Consider the following 21,708-nt stretch of genomic DNA (forward strand, 5'->3'; position numbering starts at 1 on the left):
TTCTCATTGACCCCATTTTTCCTTTGTAGTCATTAGACCTCTGGATTTAATATTGGTCACTACCTTTATTTAATTGCATTTTTTGTGGTTTTAAATTACATTATTATAATTGCGTATATTATTCTGGTTACTTAACTCTGCATCTGTTCATGTAAATCATCCATTTTTTATTGATTTCCTCATTTATATTTCCCAAAGAGAGCTTTTTCTATTATCTTTAACTGAATTTGGTTTACTTTTATTTAGCCCATTTCATTTTCCCTGTAGAAATTTTTCCAAACCGCTATTGTACTTTACTTTCAAAACTTTTTCTAAATTAAATAACATATTCCTTTGTGGCTATCTGTTTATTCCTTCAGGGTCAGTCAGTATAACTGGTCTTTTCCTTTTAGTTTCTCTTCCTTTCTGAACCTGTTCTTTAAAATGGCGTCATCTCTGCCTCATTACCAGCCCCTGTCTTTCATATATGGCATGGTAATGGTTCCCATCTTTTATTTTGTCGTTTACTTGGAAATTTGAAAGAACTAGAGTTTCTTTTCTCTTCATTTCCATGTCTTCTTAAGTTTAACTTTTTGCGTGTGTGTGTTTTTTTAATTGTTAATGCCTGTTCCCCTCCACACTCCAGACGTTAACTATTTCTCATTATGACCAGTTTTGATTCCTTTTGGCCTCCAAGCCATCACCTGACTGTAACTCACTGACACTTCATTTCTAGCATTGTAGTCTAGGAACAGAGCAACTATTTGGTGATCAAGTGATTAAAGGTCAAATCACTAACAAGGTTCCTAAAATTTTCATACTTAACCTTTGGTCTTTAGGGACTATTGAGTCCCTCTAGTTTTAAATTCAAATTGGTGGATCCTGTGCCCAGTGTAGTTACATATCTACTTTGCTGGATCGGTGGACCACTTGCTATAGGGAAAACACTGTTCAGTTTTCTATTAATATATTCAGTCAACCAAACCACAAGTATTTATTATCTACTGTATTCTAGCACCATGCTAGCTAGACATTGGGGATACAAATAGAATGAATGAGACAGTTCCTCTTGCAAGGAGCTTGCATTCTATAATACAGGGGAGAAAAGGACAAATGTAAGCACATTTGTAGCCAACCACAAATTATAATCCTTCTATTCTAGAATAGTAACATAGAAACCCATGATGCTGTATCACTTGAGCAGAAAGGATCTTCCAATCAGGATATATCTAAACCTCAAGTGTGCCATGTAGTAATAAAATAGAGACGTTATGTAGTTATATAATGTATAAAATGATAGATATATTTTAATATTCATCTAATAGTGTATTTTAGGCACAGTTGAAATAGCACAAAGAAACCAATTTGTGTGTGTGTGTGTATATATATGTCCTATGGCTTATTGCCAGTCATCTTGACTTTTGTCTTGCCACTGGACTTTAATGACTCTGGAAGAGAGAGTGGGTCTGATGTTTTGTGCAGCTCTACCTCACTTAAATCCAATTTACATGCAACTCAAGATCCTCTTCAGAAATGAAGGATGAACAACAATATCTCATGGCTTGGTGTTGGCCTACAGTGGAGAACGAAATGTCCACAGTATCTTAAAATCATCTTTGCTCACCGATGCTGTTAGAGCCATAATTTTGTTCTATGTGTATTTAGAAATCTCCAATTCTTCCTACATGTTTAGTTTTATCAGGAATGGTAAAGACAGCTCCTTTTTGAAAGATTTTAACCTCCAACTTATAAAAACTCAAGATACTAAAGCTACATTCTTCAGAATAGATTTTGCAAAGGGGATAGTGCGAAGGGGGAGGATGACTTCCTCATATAAATAACATTTTCTTTTCCCTTTTAAATAATTCCAGATAGTTAATCTGTTCTATGCACTTTTTACTCTGGTTTATTCATAAAGTTGGGCTACATTTATCAATAATTTGGAACAGTCTTTCAAATTCATCCTAGAAAGGGTCAAAATTCTTTTTCATGTCCACTTCTCTCACTTCATTTCTATTCATTCATGTGCTTATTGAAATAATTTGCTGCTTTGTCTAACATCCAGTTTCTTTGGGTCTGAACAGTGCATTCCTTTAGCTTGATGAACTACGTATTAGAGCCACTTTTGGTTACTAATGAATATACTTAAAGGTTCGTTTGAGAGTGCCAAAAGATGTTTTGACATATATATTACCTATCTATTTATGGTCTCATATGGGACAACTTTAGTGGCTTGCATCTGGGATTCCCTTCACTGCCATATGCTTCATGGAAGGTTTAACACTAGTCCTTTCCACTTGGATTGAACAGCATTTGAGTATTGTTTTTAGAGATAGATTTGTCAGTCCTTGTACTAGGCATCACGGTAATAATTATGCAGACTTTATAGTTTATGCTTAGTGTTTCAGCCAAATATTCCATAGTTCTTTTTACAAACTGTTATCCTTAATTTGAATCAGTTTTTCTGGGAAAACCCAAAATGTGAATATTTTTCTAACTTTTTTTTTGTGATATTATGATAATGTTGCTTGTTACTGTTAGTTAAGGAACAGATTATCTATATTCTGATAGATTTTTAAGGGAATGATCCTAAAATTGTTTAATAATCCAAATTAGCTTTGCTTTTTTCCAGAGTTGGGCATAAATTAAAGCACTGTAGCCGTACTTTGGGATATCAAGGAACAAATCATAAAGCATTTATTAAGTGCCTAGAATGTAAGAAACACTGGCATAGTGAACAGAGAGCTGACTTCAAAGTCAACTGTATTCAAGTCCTATCTCTGAGAGATGCTGGCTATTTGACACCTGGGAGGTGAGGAAATAAGCATTTATTAAGCACCTACTATGTGCCAGGCACTGTCCTAAGTGCTTTACAAATAGTCTCTCATTGGATCACAACCCTGGGAGCTCGGTGCTAGTATTATCTCCATTTTACAGTTGAGGAAACTGAGGCAAATAGAGGTGAAACACAGATTCACACAGCTAGTAAGTGTCTGAGGTCAAATTGGAAGGTTAGAGGTCTTCCTGACCCCAGGCTCAGTGCTCTAGTCACTGAGCCATCAGTTGCCTCTAAAACTCTTGGCAAGTTACTTAACCTTTCAGTGTTTTGGGCAACTTTCTAAGACTATAAGATACAGAGAGGGTACCAACTTACATTAGTAGAAGGAGTTTATTCCTGGAAGTTCCTTATAGTAGTGAAATAACAGATCCAATCCTTATTTCCATGTGCCAAAAACTGTCTTGACACTGGGAATACAACAGTCTTTCTTAACAATGGCTGTATTCTGTAGAAAGTGCTCTTTGTATAGTTGTGTAGTATCTGTTCTTTTGCCTGAGCCAGCTTGTCACTGGTCTCACTGGGGCATTTACCGTAAAACTGGTTAACCTTAAGGGCAGAGAAAGAGTGTAGGGGAATCTTAGTCTGAAGATTTACCTGGAAAGTCTGTAGAGAAAGTTGAAACCTCTTAGTGTCTCTGACTACAGTCTCAGTATCTGTAATTCTTATGTTGCTTTTCTGATTGTTTTTTTTTTATCTTAACCACTTAGGTACTTTCAGTCAGAGGGGGAATAAACTTCATTAGAGATGAGCGATGTCTTTCTTGCCTTTTCCAGTCAGCAATACCTTCCAACCAGTGTAGTAAAGGAGCTTATTGATCACATCCATCATCTACTTTGAATATAAGTTGGTAGAGGTTCTTCTGGAAGGTGCTTTAGGATTCTACCATTAGTAGAAAATGATATAAATTATGTAGAAAGTAGCAAATAAAAGCTTTTTGAAGCTGAATAGCAGAGATCCCAAAGGTAAAGTCTTTTTGAGGGGTATCATTGTTATAAATATGAAGACTCATCTACAAATACCACTATTCCTCTGGTTGCCATTTATAAATTTATTGCTCATTTATATTTGCAAAGTCCACTTCAAGGATCTCATTTTCCTTAACTTTAAAATGAATAGGTTAGAAGAGATGATTTCCAATATTCTACGTGTCTGTGAAATGCTTAACTGGGATTTGTTGAAAGTGGGCAGCAAGACATATGTGTTCTCTCATGGGTATTAGTAATTCATATGCAGAGTGTAACAGAAAGTATTCTAAGCATGCTGTATCTGGATTGATTTGGTAAAAGAATGTCCATTATGACAAATAGGCATGAAAGATCTAGTCTATAGACACTTTGTCAAAGTCTATATACACTTTGTCAAAGAAGGTGGTTAAACACATAGCACAAGGGAATGATGGGTCCAGTTATGTAAAGTGCGTTATTTTATAGCCCAAAACATGACTGAGGTTAATATCTCATAAGAGTTATATTTTGACTCAGCTGGATTTAAAACAAATATACTAACTCTTTTCTGTCCTGCATATGAAGTTTATCAATGGTAGTTAATTGTTGTGGACTTTGCAAGTAACCTGGGCTGTCAGAAGAGTTTCTTTGAATTTCCCATTGTTACAGTCTTCTGTGAAGTTCACTGAAGTGAAGATGGTTGTCTAGCCAAGTATACTGTTTCTAATAAAGGCATTAAAATTTTTGTAAGATTGCTATTCTTCCTGACAACTGTATGAAAATTAAGGAAGTAGCTCCAAGCATCCTAGTTTATATTAATCCATTATGGATCTATCATTCATGAATTTTTCTTACCCTCTTTTGACTTTGCATAATGGTGTTATAAGATGTGTGTGTGAGTAGAGAGAGAGAGAGTGTGGTAGAGTAGAACTGGAATAGTGATTTAGAGTCAGAGGACCTGGGTTTGAATTCTGTTGCTGTTACTTAATACCTGTGAGATGGGCAAATGAATTCTTTAAAATAAAGGAGGTTAGATTAGATTGGGGTTCTTAATCTGGGGTCTGTAGACTTCCAGGGGGTTTGTTCATAGATTTTAAGGAGTCTGAGTTTGGATGGGAAAAATATTAGATCTTTATTTCAATATTGTTGACTTCCTTTGTAATTCTGTGCATATAAAAGCATCATTCCTGGGGTGTCCATAGACTTCACTGGACTGCCAAAGAGGCAGTTCCCCAAAGGAGGTCCCTACACCCTTGGACTAGATGATATCTAAGGTTCTTTTCAGTTTTAAGTCCTGTGACCCTACATTTGCAGGTATGTGTGTATGTGTGTGCATATATCTAGCTTAAAATACGTCTTGGAGGTAATGGGTGCTACTAATTTACTGTCAGGTATGTAAAATGATAATTCCTTTCTTGCCTTAAATTTATTTCTTTCAACTTCAGAGGATGCCTTTAATTTTGAAGTCATGGAATTTGATCAACTAATGCTTGTTTAGCCCTTCTGAATTATATATTAGTTTTCTATACTATTAAATGATGAGCTTGAGCTAGTTAATCTCGAAGTCTTTTCCATTTCTAAATTCATGATCCTGTGATCCCTCAGCTTTTGTCTTTTACACTGAAGAATCCTTGTCTTTTTAGTCTGTCCTTACATGATTCCATTCATTTTCCTTATTTCGCTTTTATACCTTATAAAGCTCTGTTTTTTCTTTCCAGAGGGCAACAAGGTGAACTATACACCTGACCCGTTCCAACCTTATAGTCTTTTTGTACCCGCTACACATACTCTGTGTTCCAGGGATATTGGCCACATTGTCCATCTTCATACTGTACTCCATCTTATGACTCCAAGCATTTTGACTGGTTCTCCCCTGTTGCCTAGAACTTTTTCTCTCCTCGTCTTTGCCTCCTGGCTTCCTTAATATCTCAGCCAAAGCCTCGCCTTCTGCAAGCAATTATCTCCAGTCCTCCTTAGTCTTAGTGCCTTCCTGCTCAGATTATGGTCCTCAATTCATCCTGAATGTTGCCTTTTTGTGCAGGGTTGTCTTCATGTTGCTTCCTTCATTAAAATGGGTCCCTTGTTTGTTTTTTTTTTTTTGTCTTTGTATCCCCAGTGCTTAGTACAGTGCCTTAGCACAGTAAGTGCTTAATTAAATGTTAGTTTGCCGAATGTGTACTTCAGGTGCCACAAAGGTTTCATGAGAGTTTTCTGATTTTATTTCCTATACCTTTCCTGATCTACACTGTGAAAACTTTTTTTTTTTGCCTTTTTGACTTTTGTTTCACGTTGAGCTGATGTTTGCTGTTGGGTAAGCAGTCTTGACCATGACCCCAGGTTCCTTTCTTATTATTCTTTAAATGTCATTGAAATGATTTTTCCTAAATACATTTCCTAATCTTTCTTCATATTAAAGTTCTTGTACTACTTTTTGTTTTTACTAACTGACACAGCCTTATATGTTCTTTTTTATCTCTGCTTCATAAGTATTATTCTATCTGGAACATCTGATTGTCTCAAGGTAGTGATAAATGAACACTTTTCCGGACAAAAACCTGTAAATATTAGGGTTTCTAGGAACCAGTGTTGGGATTGGTCTTACTTACTATTCTTGTAAATGATCTCAAGAAGCATTGTGTCATAGTGGATTGAGAACTACTCTTGATGCCAGGAAGACCTGGGTTCAAGTCCTGTCTCTGACATACACCAGCTGTTGGACCCTTTGAAAGTCATTTAACCTCCCAGTACCACTGGGATGTCTCTAAAACTAGAAGTTGCACATCTGTATTGGAAATTTCCTCCTGGGTAGTTGTCTATACTAGTGAAACCATAGGTCATCCTTTTACAAATGAATGTGATTAGGGAGCTCCACTAGAAATTTCTAGGTTTGTAGTAAATATCAATATTTGACAAGACTTGATTTTAGCTTGGATATAGATGTCAAAGAAAAGAAGGAATCAAAGATGACATCAAGGTTTCTAGGTGAGTGACTAAAATAATATCCATTTATGCCTTGATAGTAATACTTTCCAGTCACCATTACCATCATCAGTGAACAGAGAGTGTCTTCTCTGTATCATTTGCTATGGGTTTAAAGAGGTTTCAGAGGTAGACCCTGCCTTCTAGGAGTTTCATCTTACAGTTGTGAAACTAAGCATAAGCATGAAGAGATGTGTAACAATAGTACTATTAGTATACTATTAATATTACAATATTATAATTATTGTTGTTAGATAAATTCCAGATGAGTAGGCTTCATATAAGTATTAAGTGTTGTAGAAGTCCAGAAGAAGTTAGGGAAAATGAAGACTAAGAAAAGGCCATTGGATTTGGGGATTACAAAACTCTTGGTAACCTTGGAGAGAGCAGTTTTAGTTGGGAAGCAAATGAAGAGGCCAGATTGTTAGGTAGTGAAGGCAAGTAGGTGTACATTTATTATTTCAAGAAGTTTGGCAATGAAAAAGAGAAAGCATAGTAGGTAGCTCAAGAGAGTAGTGGATCGAAGGAAAGCTCTTTATAAGTAGGTGAAATCTGTGATTGATAGGTAGCAGAGTGGAGCCAATGGAAGAAAAATTAAAGTATCAGGAAAGAGGAGATCAGACTTGGTATCCAAGAGCATTAGTGGAGGAGTTGGCCTTGGAAGGAAGAATACTTTTTGGTTTGAGGGATCAGGAAAGAGGAAGGACTAGATGAGGAAAGCAAGTAGTATTCAAGTTCTGATAGGAAGGTGTAATAACACCAAGGTCCTGTCAGAGAGATGAGAAACTGAAGGAGTACATGCCAGTTTGCCCAGTTCTTCTAAATGTTCTTATAGAAGGCTTTTAAAGCTACAGTTTAGACAAGTTTAGGGAAGTTCAGAATTGATATAGTTAGTGATAGCCTTGTGAATTCTTACATGGGGTGGAAAGTGACACCATGATATTGGTATTTTAGATTTGACTGACAGAACATAGAATAAAATGCAGTGGAGAGAAACTGGAGTCAGAGACCAGTTAGGAGGTACTGTTAACAGAAATCTTGTTAGATGCTAAGGTAGTGTGGTATAACGTAAGGAGCAGTGGACCTGTAGTCAGAACACATGGGTTCAAATTCTGGCATGGCTACTTCTTATTTGTGAGACCTTGAGAAAGTCACTACTGTGGACCTCAGTTTCTCCATCTGTAAGATGAATGTTTTGGATTAGATGGTCTTTAAGGTCCCTTACAGCCCCATATCTTAAGATGCTATTACTAAGTGATTTTTAAGGATCCTTTTGGTTGTAAATACTACATTAAGAACTTTGAGATGATGGATAGTGGTGAAAATAGAGAGGAAGGCACTGAATATTGAGAGGCATCAAAAAGGAAGATAAGACTTGGTAAAGTCTATATAATAGGGAATAGAGTGGCAAATTAACAATAATTCCCAGGTTTCTAGTTTGGATGAGTGAAGAGCAGTGCAACTACTGATATAAACTGGGTAGTTGGAAAGGGGAGCTAGTTTGGTGAAGAATATTAAGGTCATGTGACAGAGATGTAGTTCTGGCAAAGTACTGAAACAGCTGGGAATGATATGATTATGTCTGATTTATATCTCATTTGGGCAATGGGAGGAATCTAGCCTCTGCTCTTAGAAGACAAATATGGTCAGATGTCAGGATCTACCCTTATCTTTGACTCTGCACTCCCTAGCAAGGTCAACTGACTTATTATCTCCCAAATGTGACTCACCTGCAAAATGGTTCTTGTTTTCAGCTGGAAAAGATATTTCTTGTTCCATCTTACTTGTCTCTCCCCTTACCACCTCCCCCTTTACTAATTTTCCCATTTCTTACCATTACTTAACCACTGTGAGTTCCTATGTGCTGCCTCATTCCTCACTTTTCCTAACTTAAGACTTTAGCTCTTTTTTGACTAACTATTGGTTTTTAGGCATTCCCCAAGTCTGGCCCACTTCCATGGTTTCCTACTTTTTGTTCTCAGCTCTACCTTGGTTCTGCCAACCTTGTCTTTTTATCCATACATAATTATGCCTAGTACCAGTATGATGTAAATTAAGCAACTCCTACCTTAGTCAAGTAAGCTTCTTGTTCCCAGAGGCAGAAATATGCCAGTGAATTTATGGGGTAGTACTTAGAATAGTTTGACTGTAGTGGAGAGACCTTTGCATAGGTAAGTCATGGAAGATAAAGTTGTAAAGATAGTGGAAGGCCTTGAAGATCAGTTTTAGGAGTTTGTGTTTTATCGTGTTCAAAAACATGATCTCTCGTATAATAAAAAACATTTGCTGTATGCTCGATTCCATTTTAAGTTCAGTTCATGGAGTATTCAATTAAAAGTTTTTCCTTGTTTTTATCTCCCTTCTATAATTCAAGGCAAAAATCATTCTTATTGTTATAATTTTATTTCATTTGTTAGAGGACTTCTGTGTTTGAAAAATGTTGTTTAATATTTTAAAAAGTCAATTTAATAACACATCAATAAGTTGTGAGTAAGCAACCTGGCCTAGCTTACATGATACCACTTACTAGATCAGGTAATGTAGTTGGTAAACCTATATTCGGTACATTCCTTGATACCTATCTTTTCTTTAAAAAAAAAAACATTCCAGAAGACCAAGTTTTACTTTTTCACTCACCGTAAAACAGGCAAGTCAGTTAAACTCCTGAAATCTCATTATTATTCTAAAGAAAGCACATTGTAAAGGTTAAACAAATGTGAATTTTAGTGTTATAAGTAAATGTCAGAGAGGGTGGTACAAAGCAATAAATGTTTTTGGAGTTTAGAAGAATGAAACATAGAGGCTGCAATGATTAGAAAAGACTTGGAAGCTCCTGCAGGGAAAGACCTATGCAATAGAGTACTGTGATGTTAAAGAGCAAACACTTATTTTAGTCTTCTCATTTTCCAGTTGAGGAAATTGAGGTCCAGAGAGGTTAAGTAACTTAGATTAATTTTTTTCAATTCTGCATGACACTGCATTAGCTTTTTAGGATGTGGCATTGCACTATTGACCCAGGAGTTAGCTTGCAGTCTAGTAAACACTTCAGGTCTTTTTTAGGTGGATTGCTTTCTAGCTAAACTTCTCTCACCTTTGTTTCTGCAATTGGTCTTTTGAACCCAAATATTAGACTTTAAATTTATTTTTATTGAATTACATCTGGTTAGCTGGCTTACTAACTCGCAGTGCACTCACAGTCACTTCCAGCCTCATGTCATCCAAAAATTTGGGAAGTATGGTATCATTGCCTTCACCTGAGTTATTGTTTTAAACATCCAACAGAATAATACCAAAGACAGATCCCCAGAGCTCTCTATTAGAAACCTCCTTCCAGGTTCACGTTATTAATCAGTATTCTGAAGAGTCAGTTCTGAGACCATCTAATGATGCAGTTTGCATCTCCTTGTGTTGTCTCAATAAAGACTTTATCAAGTACCTTGCTGAAATCCTGTTGGTTATACTGTGGCCAAGCCTTTCCCTTGATCTTCCAGTTTAAAAATCCTATCAAAAAAGGGAAATTAGCCTATTAAATTCTTAATGAATGCTGGATTCCAGTAATCACCTCTTCCTTTTGAAATGAAAATGGACATTTTTTTTTCTAGATAGTTTGAAACATCTACCTTCCCCTTTTTTGAACACAGAGATCGGTGTTTCTAAATACCCACTCCTTCAGCATTTCTCCCATTCTCCACAATCCTTCAGAGATCACAAAGTGCAGTTAAGCATTTACATTACATATTCTTTCCAGTACAGTATGATGTAGTTACTCTAGGTGAATAGAACTCATTGGAATCAGTTAGGTGCTCTCTAGATCTTCCCGTATTTTAGGTTTCAGTTTCTTATTAACCATTTGTGTCTATCCCAGCCTGTTCATTATTAAAGTAGAAGTAAAATATATGTTGAGTAACTCTGCTTTCTCTCTCTCATTTATTTTCCCATTCATCCCATTCTGCAGGGGTGAATGAATGAGCTGGGCCCTGAAGGTTGCAATAAGATTTGGATAGATGGAAATGAGAGAAAGTAATTTAGAGGCTATGGAATTAGGGATGGGGCTAGTGAAGAGACTAATATAGTTGGATTGTACTGTGAAATGATACTGGATAGGTTGGGTGAGGCTAGAGTCTTACCAGGTTTTGAGTGCCAAGAAAAGAATCTTTAGACTTGGTTTTCAGTTTCCTCACATGTAAAATTAAGAGGTTCTAATCTGTCTCTATCTCTAAAATTTTGTATTTCTATGACTATTCTATAACAGTAGAGACCTAGTGGAGTTTTCTAAATAGGAGAATGATATGATAAAGCAATGTTTTAGGTAGATTAATTGGGCAGTGCTGTGCAGGCTTTGGAGGCAGGGAGAAGTCTAAGGAAGGCAAACAGTTTCAGATGGTAAAAGGAAGAGAGGCCTGAGCTAATATAGTGTAGTTAGGTGGGTCAGAATTAGCTTACTGGCCAAAGCTAAAGAGTATTGAGTAATATTAACTAATATGAAGACAATATGAGGAGGGAGGTCTCTAATACAGTATTCTAGTAATCTGTTTTTGGCATTTCTCTATTCAGCAATTTAAACAATGACTTTGGATATCATTCCCCCAGATTTTTCCTTTTTCCTAACTTCATTATTACTGTTAAAGGGACTATCATCTTCCCAGTAACTCAGTGTCATAACCTAGGTATCATTCTTGACTTCTTCTTCTTTCTCCCTCCCTTTCACTCCCTTCTTCCCTTTCCTTCCCTCCCTCCCCATAGTCAGTTAGTTATGATGTCTTCATAACATTTTAAATATGTTCCCTTTTTTTCTTCTGATACTGCCACCATCTTGGTGTACAGGCTCTTATCACCTCATGCGTCTGCTATTGTAATATCTTTTTAGTTGGTCTCCCAGTTTCGAGTCTCTTTCCACTCCATCCTCCGCTCAGCACTCTATTCATCTGTCAAATTGATCTTCTTAAGTGCAGATTTGAACATGTCATCCCTCTATTCGGTCAATTTCAGTGGCTCCCAGTCACCTCTAGGATCAAATATAAATTCCTCTGGCTTTTAAAGCCCCCCATAACCTGCCTTCCCCTGTGGCTTTCCAGTCTTCTTAGACCTTACTTCTTCCACATACTTTGGGATTCAGTGACACTGGCCTCCTTGCTGTTCCCCACAGAAGACACTCCTCCAGACTCCACGTATTTTCTCAGGCTGTTCCGTGTACTTGGTGTGCTCTCCCCCTTCATCTCTCCCTCTTGGCTTTCCTGACTTTCTTCAGGTACCAGCTAAAATCTCACCTTCAGGAACTTTTCCCAATCTCCCTTTATTCTAGTGCCTTCCTTTTGTTGATTATTTCCAATTTATCCTTTATATGGCTTGTTTTTATGTAGTTGTTTTCATGTTGTCTCCTCCATTCGACTATGAACTCAAGCGAAAGGACTGTTTTGTCTTTCTTTTTTTTTTTAAACCATTCTTTATATCTTTAGAGCTTAGCAAAGTTCTTGGCACATAGTAGGAGCTTAATAAATGCTACTTGACTGACTGTCATGGTGGTATAGATTGTGATGGTATGGATTACATACTTATCAAATTTGTGGATAACTTGAAGCGGGAAGGAATGAGTTAATAACAATGACTGGCAGAAATGAACCAGCTAGCTAGTTATAATTTAATAGAAATAAATGTAAAGTCTAGTACTTGAGTTTAGAAAATCAATTGTAAAAGTACAAGGAATGGAAAGAGAAGGATAGATATGATAGATATTTCAAGGAGTTGAAACTCGGTATAGGGGATGAAAATGATTGTCTTTTTTAAGGATGAACATATTTAAAATTGTAGTCCTACTGTGTGACTTTGGACAAGTCATTTAACCTCTTTGAGTCTTAATTTAATTTCCTTATCCGTTGATGATAGATTTCAAAGAGGTGTTCTTTAAAGTCCCTTCCACCCCTAAATTCCATGATCCTCTTATTCATAAAATACAGAAACTAAAAGGATCTTAAGAGATTATTTACTCTAATCTCTTCTTGTGTTAAATATGAGAAAAATGAGGCTGTGGTTGTGAAAAATGACTTGACAAAGGCAATATATAGCAAGTAAGACTTGAATCCAGGTTTCTTGACTTCCAGTCCAGTCCTCTTTATACTGTGCCACATCAGTTTTTCAGTCTTTGCATACCCCATAATTGTTAATGCCATTCTACTCTCTGTAATATAAATTTTTACTAAGAATAGTGCTTCATGTTGTACTCTGTACTTTAGACAGAGAACTCATAAGTACAAGTAAGCCTGTTGGCATGTTCACAAATGTGCTTTTGTACACAGATGTGCCTTGATCATTTTTATAGCTGAGCAGTTGTTGACACAATAGTGGGTCTGACACGCTGTTCGTGCCTTCAGGTTTTTTGCTTTCATTTGATTAGAAATTATTTATCAAATTATTTTAGCGATAGTGATTGTTTTCCACATACATCTGAAAAGACTATGTGACCAGTAGGCTCTTTCAGATGTATACACCATAGACTATTCTTTGGTTTATGATTATAGTCACTGTTTCCACAGCACTGTATGAGACTGCTTCTTAGACTCATAGTCCTGATGGTTTGGCTAAAAAAAAGATTGCCATATTTCTGATTACTACATACCAAGTTTTGGCTAGTCAAATCTATCTGGCTGCTGATAGTAATATCTGAAATTATGTTTCAGTGTTTCTAGTGTGAAGCATAACTCTACATCAACTACTTGAATAGCTTGCTGACAATTCATCCTCTTCACATGCCTAGCCTAGAGAAATTGTGTTGCCGCAGAGATCATTATATCGCTAAGGGGTTGGTAATCTTACTGTTGAGGTGATACAGAATAGCCTGACTTGGCTCTTTATTGGGCTATGTGTGGGAGTGGGATAGGGGACAAAATAAATAATGCTACAGAAGCAGCTAAAGAGATTGACAGAGAAATTGTACCCACTTTGGCACACATTCTAATCTTGCTTCTTTCTTACAGGCATTCATAGGTGTTTAGGGTTTTCATACCCTGTTGACCTAAGTAGCTTGTTTACTCTTGAGTACAAATAAATGACCCACTAAGGGGTGGAAGGTGGGCAGTAGAGTCTGAAAGAGCTAGTCAATACCTAGTTGGATCTCCTGTGTTTGATAACACATGCTAGAGTTTGGACATACAGGACCCAGGGTAGTGATAGACTGGCATATGTATCCTTGCTGTATTTTCTTGTTTAGATAGTAAATTGTAGTTGGATAAATTCACTGAGCTTCAGCATTCAGGCTTCCTTGAATCCATAAATGAAATGTTAACTCATAAGAATACTGTGAAAATGATATTGATGAAGCTGTATCAGAAGCCTTATCAGAAACCTATGCAATTAATTGATGGCTATTAATGTTCATAGCGTATATATAATGTACACTATCATTTTGTAGCCCTTCATTTAGGAACAGATTTTTCTATCAGTTTTGCCTTTCTATGTCTAAAAGTCTCTCAAAGGTTTGATTTGGATTTTTAGATCCTTATCACTTAGCATATCATGGAGATTGGGTGTCATCTATATTTTAATATTTCATGACTGCTTCTGACTATATACTGTCCAAGCTAAACATTCTCTACTAATTAACTAGGCTTTGTGTGATCTGCTCTCCTATTCTCTCACCGTCTTGGTTGTCTTCTTCTGGATTTGCTCCTATCTATGTCTTTCCTAAAGTGTTTGTCCAAATCTGAATATAGTAGGCTAGATTGCTTGACCAGGGCAAGTGGTCTTAGTAGGCCTCTCTTTCCTTTAATCATCTTCTTATTTCCAAATTAGTTAAAAGGCAAAACAAAACAGGACATCTTTTTGTTCCCTTTAGCATTCATGCCAGTTTCGACTTACTCTGGACTTTATCATTCCTGACACTCTTGTATTTATTAGTAGTTACTTGTTCTGGCACCTAACTTTTGTATGTATATTTTTAAAATCCAAGTTTGTTGATTTTATAATTTATGGCCATTAGCTCACATTCCTAGATTAGTCTCAAGGGCTTTCGGTGCTGTTCAAGGCCTTTTGACTTGAAAGAGTTTTTCCAATTTCAAGGTTTTTATATGTATTTAAGTCTACAGGGCTTGATATGTCTAAATGCCTTGGCCAGGGTTTCAGTCTGCTTTTATACTTTTTTGGCAGGTTTAGTTCTAGGAGTATGTTTCTTTAATTTTTCTCCTCTTCCTGTTTACCCTTGATAGGACTCTAATTTCAGTGATCCCCAGGACCGACTGATTCTTTCTCTTTCCATTGTCCCTTTTCTGTATGTTGGCACTTTTCTCACCCACCCCAGTTCTTTTTTTTTTTATTATAAGAATCATCTGAATTTTATTTCTATTTTTACAGAATAGTGGTCGAAGCCTGATTTGTCTGTGTGCAGCAGGGATAGTTGATCTGCCAAAGAATAGTGTGGTGTCAGAACGGGCATCTGAAAAATAGTCATGTGTCTTATCCACAGTAACTAGAAAATACTCCTCTGTCTGATCATCAAACATGATAAAACCTGAGAATGTTACATGCATTAACAGAATAGGTACTACCTTATAATTAAGTCTTGCTTGGGAAATGGTCTTTTAAAAAAGTGCTTGGAGGTGCAAATTGTCCAAGTAATAAACAAAAGGGCATCCATTTAACAAAGAGTTAAACAAATCTATCAAACGATTACAATTTGGTGACTTTCAGAAAAGCAGCTAATCAGGCTCGATGACGTGCTGTTTGACAATTTCCAGTAAGTTGGGGTTCTCTATCGCTGCTGCTACTCTCTCCTTGTCATTGATTTGTTTATTTATATCTTCTTCTGTGGAATGGGTTCCTTCAGAAATGTAGATTTCCAACTTATGTTTGAAAGGTAAATACCTCTGAAGCTTTACTGGTAAGCAAAGCCCAATAAGAGTGGCCAGAGAGCAATGAGGTACTGTGGGTGTGAACCTGATAGTAACTAGATAGTCTTCTTCATGTATCTCCTTAACTTCCACACAACTTTCTGTTACCACTTCCAGTGCTTCTAAAGTATTGGGCTTCTCTGGGTCCCAGATGATTCGACTTAGATTGTAAACCTCTAGCGCTTTCTCTTCCATGATCCGGGGCTGCTGGGCAGCTCCACGCTCAGAGCGGCCCAGGAACCACAGGACTCTGCTCAGCGCCCAGGAAAGCAGCCCGAACACTTGCTCCATCCTCCCGCTCCGCCATCCCTGGCGTTGGTCCCACCTGAGCTACCATCTTCCTGCCACCCCAGACAAGATATTTCAATTTCCTGGTCCCAAGGCGGTGAATCGAGGAAGCCTAAGGGTCTTGGGGAGGGGAGATTGGAGGTTCGGGCGTGCTAAGGACATAGGGAGCAGTGCCACTCACCCCAGTTCTTTATGAGCATACTGTATACTGATTTTAACCTCAACCTTATTGTCCTACAAGGAAAGGAATCTCTCCCTTGACTCAGGAGATATTTACTCTCTTAAAAGGAGTATATCTATTCAGGGAGAGATATCATGATGATTCAGTCTCAGCTAGTTATTAGTTGCTGCAGAAATTGTGGGCAGTTTAACTATAAGCAATTCTCTTAGAACTATGGAGAAGAGAGAGTTCCTCAGAACCCCTTACTTTAACCTAGAAAAATGCATGGCTTTAAAAAATGGTACAGTCTATCCTTAATACTACCAGGAGGTGACAAAATATTCCATTATGTTATGCTGGAAATGACTCAGGAACCATTAAATGCTTCCCTGTTAGTGAACCAAATCATTAGTGTCACCATATGTTTAAAGGTATGGGGCAGCCATAGAGACCTATTGCCATGAGCTTTTGGCAAAGGAAGCAGTGATAAAGCCAATATGGGGTCATAAAAAGTAGATCATGGCCAACTAACCTCTTTCCTTTTAGGTCATTGGTGAGCAATAACTTTATATTTGTAATCAAACAGGTAATCTTTGGTGCCCACATTGCTGGTAATACCTTCCTGTTCTCTCCTGTAAAAAACTTCATGAACACAAAAATCAAAATAAATATAACCAACAATAATAATCATACCTATATGTCCCTGAAATCTCTCCACAATGTAGAGGCTACTTAGGCAAAGGTTCTCTTGCTGGGAAGACAAGCTATAGGAGCTATAACAATTTGAGATAGGTTCAGACTTTCATTCCTCTTGTTTGGGGTCCCGTAACAGTTCAAGTCAGCAAGCATTTATTAAGCGCTTACTATGTGACAGGAGCTATGCTAAGCTCTGGGAATACAAATACAAGCAGAAAGAAAGAAAATCTCTCCCATTAAGGAGTAGCTTACATTCTAATGGAGGAAGGCAACATGTAAAAGGAAGCTGAAAAGCAGAGTGAGTTGGGGGAAGATAAAGTACCCATGTAGGCAGCGTGGTGGAGAAAAAAGTACAGAGTCAGGAAAGGAGTTCAGAGAAAAATGAAGGCGTGAATATGACTAGCCCAGGCATTTTCCTTAAATTGGAGGTTCTGTGAGGAACTAGCCATCAGAGCAAGGGGCTGCAGAAGCAGAGTGTACTTCCAGGATGAAGAGGCCATTGTGGCATTGTAGAAGAACATCCATAGAGTTGAGAGTGAAGCCTGGACAAGAAAGAATGAATAAAAAACAGGTTACCTTAAAGCCCAAGGTAGGTGTTAGGTTCAAATTCCTTAGTGTTACTGAATCAGTGGCAGATAATAACCACTAACATCTTTATTGTTATAATCAGAGAGGGATACTACATTAGATTCTTGCATATACCCAAGACCCAGCACAACCCAATAACAAAAGTATTTGAGTCTCCAGTTTTGGTAAGTTTACTTTCCTTTTGCCAGAGTCCTGAAGAACAAAGCTTTTCTTAGCATTCACCCATAGTTCTTCCCGTAGGTGGTGTCAGATTTCCACGTCTTCTAAGACTTAATCATTTCCTTCTTCTTCCTCTCCAGGGAAGATAATTTTTTACAAACCATCTCTGAAGTGGTCTTTATGTTAGTACTGAAGGAGACTGAGGGTCATAGCTTTTTGTGTCCTTTGCTGTTAATTCTGTGGTCAACTTGTTTCCAAATGCTCTCTTTCCATATGGCTAGCAGATTATATTTGCTTCTGCAAAGAAGAGGATGTTTATTGTAGCCTTATAATGCTTGTTCTTGGCTTAACTTTGCTCCCTACCCCCAGTACTCCAGCTACAGAATCACTTATTGCAACAGCTGACAATAATTGTTTAATATTTTTAGGAGAAATTTATTACATACTTAATAGTAAACTTGTTTTTCTGAAAAGGTATCCCTGATAGCTTTTCCCTTTCTCTTCTCTTGTCACTGAACCTAGCTTAGTTTCCTTCTGTCTGGTCCTCAAGTGGGGCCAGAAAAATGGGGGTCATTTGTTGAAAGTATCTTTAACATAGTTAGGCCATACTTTCTCCAGTAGGTCATATAGTTAAGAGTGCTCAGGGCAAAATTAAGGCATTTTTAAAGTTTCTCATACCTTTTAAGTTCTAGATGACAGTAGACTCTCAGTTGACTCTAATGGCTGCCAGGAAGGTTATTTCGTTAGAGGAGAAAGTATATTGTTAAATAACTAGGGATCCCAAATCCTTTTTTTGAGGAAGAAGGGTACCATAGGTCTGTTTCTCCAGATTTCACTAATTATTACTCTGACTACTGCTACTAGCTTCTACTAGGTAACTTATCTTATTGACTCTTTTTCTTGTTACTCCTTTCTCCCTTCTTAGGGGCATCTAGATTCCACCTTACCTTTTCCTTTCAATTGTTTCCCCAAGATAAGACTCTTGATCTTTGTTTCCCTGATGTCTTTCAGTTTTTTAATGCTTAACTAGCTAATTAACATATACAGATGGGAGCATTTGCAGAAAAGTCACTAGAGGTTACTATACTTCCCCCCAAACATAAACATGCAAAGAGTTGGCTTTTTGTCACATTGAATGTTTAATTCATTTCTAAAAATGGCTTTTTTCCTCCTAAAACAGATAAGTGTAAAACAGGAAATTACTTTTACTGATGTAGCTGAACAACAAAAGAGAGACAAAAAGCAGATTCGAGAGCCAGTAGACTTGCAGAAAAAGAAGAAACGGAAACAGCGTTCTCCTGCAAAGGTAAGAAACAGCTTAAGGCAAAGGTTTTAGCCCATCCATTATAGCTACTGGTTGGTCTTCAAAGTTTTGCCATGTAAATTACTTTGCAAAGGACTTTCCTCAAGAGAGATGGAATGGAAGCACCTCAGATAGAGGTGATACATCTGAGATTTTTGTTTTCTGATTTAACTGGAAGGGAGAGAGGTTGTTGATCATGTTCATGTACCATTCTTCTTGTCATCTACATTGATTATCCAGAAAGAAGTGGTTTTTCCTTTTCTCCTCAGCTTTCCCCTCCATTTCTTCTCCTGAGCCCTACCTTGGACCCTAGGGACCCAGTTGCTACAGTTTGCCTTCTTATGATTCAAGGAAAGCAGAAAGGTGTCAAGCTATAGTCTTCTTCCGTCTCTTTCCTTGTTTTCAGTTTCCATATTCTCTTTCCATCTTCTGTTTGATATCTTTATATCTTTTCCCTCTCCATCTTCTTCCCTCTTCTTCCTTTTCCTTTTATGCATCCTTTTCCTAATTGTTCTCCCTTTTGCATTTCCATTTCCTTGTAGTTACACAAATTGGCTAATGACCACCAATGCTAGGTCTCTGGTTAGTGATTTATTTCTCCTATGTTAAATATTTTTCATAGCTTTTTTAAGAAAGAAGATTATAATATTTCCAATAACTCAAAACTAATTCTTTTTCATGAAAAATTTGAGGACCACTGAATTTTTTATCAGGAACATATTAGTTCCACAAAAACTATTCTAGGAAATTGATTTTCATATTTTTTAGCAAATGACATTCCTCTGATTCCTAGAAATTTCTTGAATTTTATATATAAACACACACACACACACACACACATACATATATATATATATACATATATATATATATATACACACACATATACATATACATATAAAATTTGATAAATCTTTTCGTACTCTGCCTTTCTCCCATCTCTCTACATACCTATCCTATGATGCTCATCTTTTTGGAGGGCTAGTTTGCATTTGTGAATCATCAGATTATCAAATTCGTGAATTTGTGATATCATCAAATTATTTTTCCATAGGGTAAAATTATGCTTTGAAAACTAAAAAAATCATAAGTAATTATAACAGTAGTTACCTTTTATATAGTGCTTACTATGTCAGTTATCTCATTTGATCTTTACAACGACCCTGGAAGGTAGGTGCCATTATTTTTCCCATTTTACATGTGAGGAAATTGAGGGAAACAGAGGCTAAATGACTTGCCCAGGGTTACACAGCTAATAAGTGTCTAAGGCCAGATTTTATCTCAGGTCTACCTAACTCCAGGCCCAGTGTCTCTTCCACTGTGCCACCTAGTTATATATTATGTACATCATACATTTATTTATAAAAAAATTATCAGTTTCTGAAATAACAGTAGTCTCTGAACTCACTGTCGATTTAGGAGGAAGTACTACATCTATATATATGATTATATGAATAGCAAGAATTTGTTTCCAGCATTTCAAAAGATCATTAATTTCAATAGACCTCAAATTTCTCTGGGCATTTTATATAAAAAACTTTTGGCAGTATTTCCATTTTCGTCAGTGCTATCTTTTCCTAAGTTCTATAGAGCAACCCTTATTTTTTTCATTCTTTTTTTGTTCATTCAACAAACATTTGTTAATCAAGTGTTTTTTGAGCACCTATTATGTGTCAGGCTCTGGGTTAGGTGTTGAGGATGCAAGTATGAAAAATGAACCAATCTCTACTTGCAATTAGTTTACCTTATAATGGGAGAGACAGTAGAACATAATATTATGTGACAAAACCAAAAATGAAATAGTTTTTTCTCTTAAGGCAACTGAATTCTCCTGGAGGAAACAACATTTGCCTTTAAGTCAAGAGTTCTTAACTTTTTTGCTTTGCGAGCCTGTGGACACTTTCTTAGAATAATGTCTTTAAATGTATAAAATAAATAAACCAAGTATATTGAAATGCAGTTATCAAAATATTTTTTAAAAAGACCCCTAGTTAATCTTCACTATAAGTAAATGTGAAATACATGCAAAATAAATACAAACTTATTTCAGCATTGGAGCCACCTGGCCAGGGCAGTGACAGAATGCCAGGCTTGGAGTTGATGAAGATCTGAGCTCACATCCTTACTCAAATACTTAACTAGCTGTGTGACACTGGGCAAATCACATAACCTTTTTTGGCATCAGTTTCCTCATCTTTAAAATGAGGGAGTTGGCCTTGGTACCTCCTAAGGGCTTTTCAAGATCTGAGTTCATTGTTCTGTGAACTGGAAGGATCATGGAAAGCCTTATGAGGAGGTTGTAGCGCTTGAATTGAGCTTTGAAGGAAGGTGAGGATTGAGGTAGAGGTGAGATGATAGTGAACTTCAGGCAGCTGCAGGGGGTGAGGTGGGGAAAATAGACTGTGCAAAGGTATAGAGAAAGGATATAGGATGTTGTGGATAAAGAATAGCAAGTTGGCCAGATTGACTAGAATGTGTCGTAGTGATATTGAAAAAGTATATTGGATTCAGACTTTGAATGCCAAATAGTGGAGCTTATATATTACCTTAGAGGCAATTGCAGCTTTTTGAGCAGGGAAGCAACCTAGTTATGCCTGTCCTTTAGTCGTATCAATATGGCTGTTGTATGGAAGATGGATTGGACAGGAAAGAGACTGGAGTCAGGGATACCAATTAGAATATAGTTGTAATGGTCTGTATTCTAATGATCCATATGAAAGACAATGAGACCTCAAACTAGAGTAGTACCCATAGGAGTAGTAGAAGAAAATAGATAGGAGGTGTATTGTGGAAGTAGGATTGTCAAGACTTGGCAACTTACTGGATATACAGGAGTGGGAGAGAGTGAAGAGTCAGGAGTGACTCCAAGGTCGTGGGCCTGGGTTACAGGATTA

At 37.0% G+C, this 21,708-nt stretch overlaps 2 protein-coding genes across 3 annotated transcripts in view; one reads left to right on the top strand and one right to left on the bottom strand.

The window, feature by feature from the left end:
- The window catches only part of ZNF148 (zinc finger protein 148), a 142,412-nt gene that overhangs the window by 51,266 nt on the left and 69,438 nt on the right, over positions 1–21,708 (top strand). Inside the window, exon 5 of the mRNA XM_036742958.1 lies at positions 18,692–18,817. Within this exon, the coding sequence (XP_036598853.1) occupies positions 18,692–18,817 (126 nt within the window). The remainder of the gene's footprint in view (positions 1–18,691; positions 18,818–21,708) is intronic.
- LOC118835715 (cytosolic iron-sulfur assembly component 2A-like) lies at positions 15,429–15,911 on the bottom strand. Of its 2 annotated transcripts, XM_036742960.1 has the most exons (2): positions 15,625–15,911; positions 15,508–15,574 (listed from the first exon to the last, which is right to left on the bottom strand). In XM_036742960.1, exons 1-2 carry the CDS (start codon positions 15,909–15,911, stop codon positions 15,553–15,555), a joined length of 309 nt encoding a protein of 102 aa, XP_036598855.1. In that variant the 3' UTR covers positions 15,508–15,552. The 2 variants fall into 2 exon arrangements, with proteins under 2 accessions (XP_036598854.1, XP_036598855.1); XM_036742959.1 differs by having other exon boundaries at positions 15,429–15,911.

The sequence above is a fragment of the Trichosurus vulpecula genome, chromosome 2, assembly GCF_011100635.1.
Source record: "Trichosurus vulpecula isolate mTriVul1 chromosome 2, mTriVul1.pri, whole genome shotgun sequence".
Taxonomy (NCBI): domain Eukaryota; kingdom Metazoa; phylum Chordata; class Mammalia; order Diprotodontia; family Phalangeridae; genus Trichosurus; species Trichosurus vulpecula.

Excerpts from the sequence above, each read along its gene's own strand:
- LOC118835715 (XM_036742959.1), bottom strand. The coding sequence starts at position 15,911 with ATGGAGCAAGTGTTCGGGCTGCTTTCCTGGGCGCTGAGCAGAGTCCTG.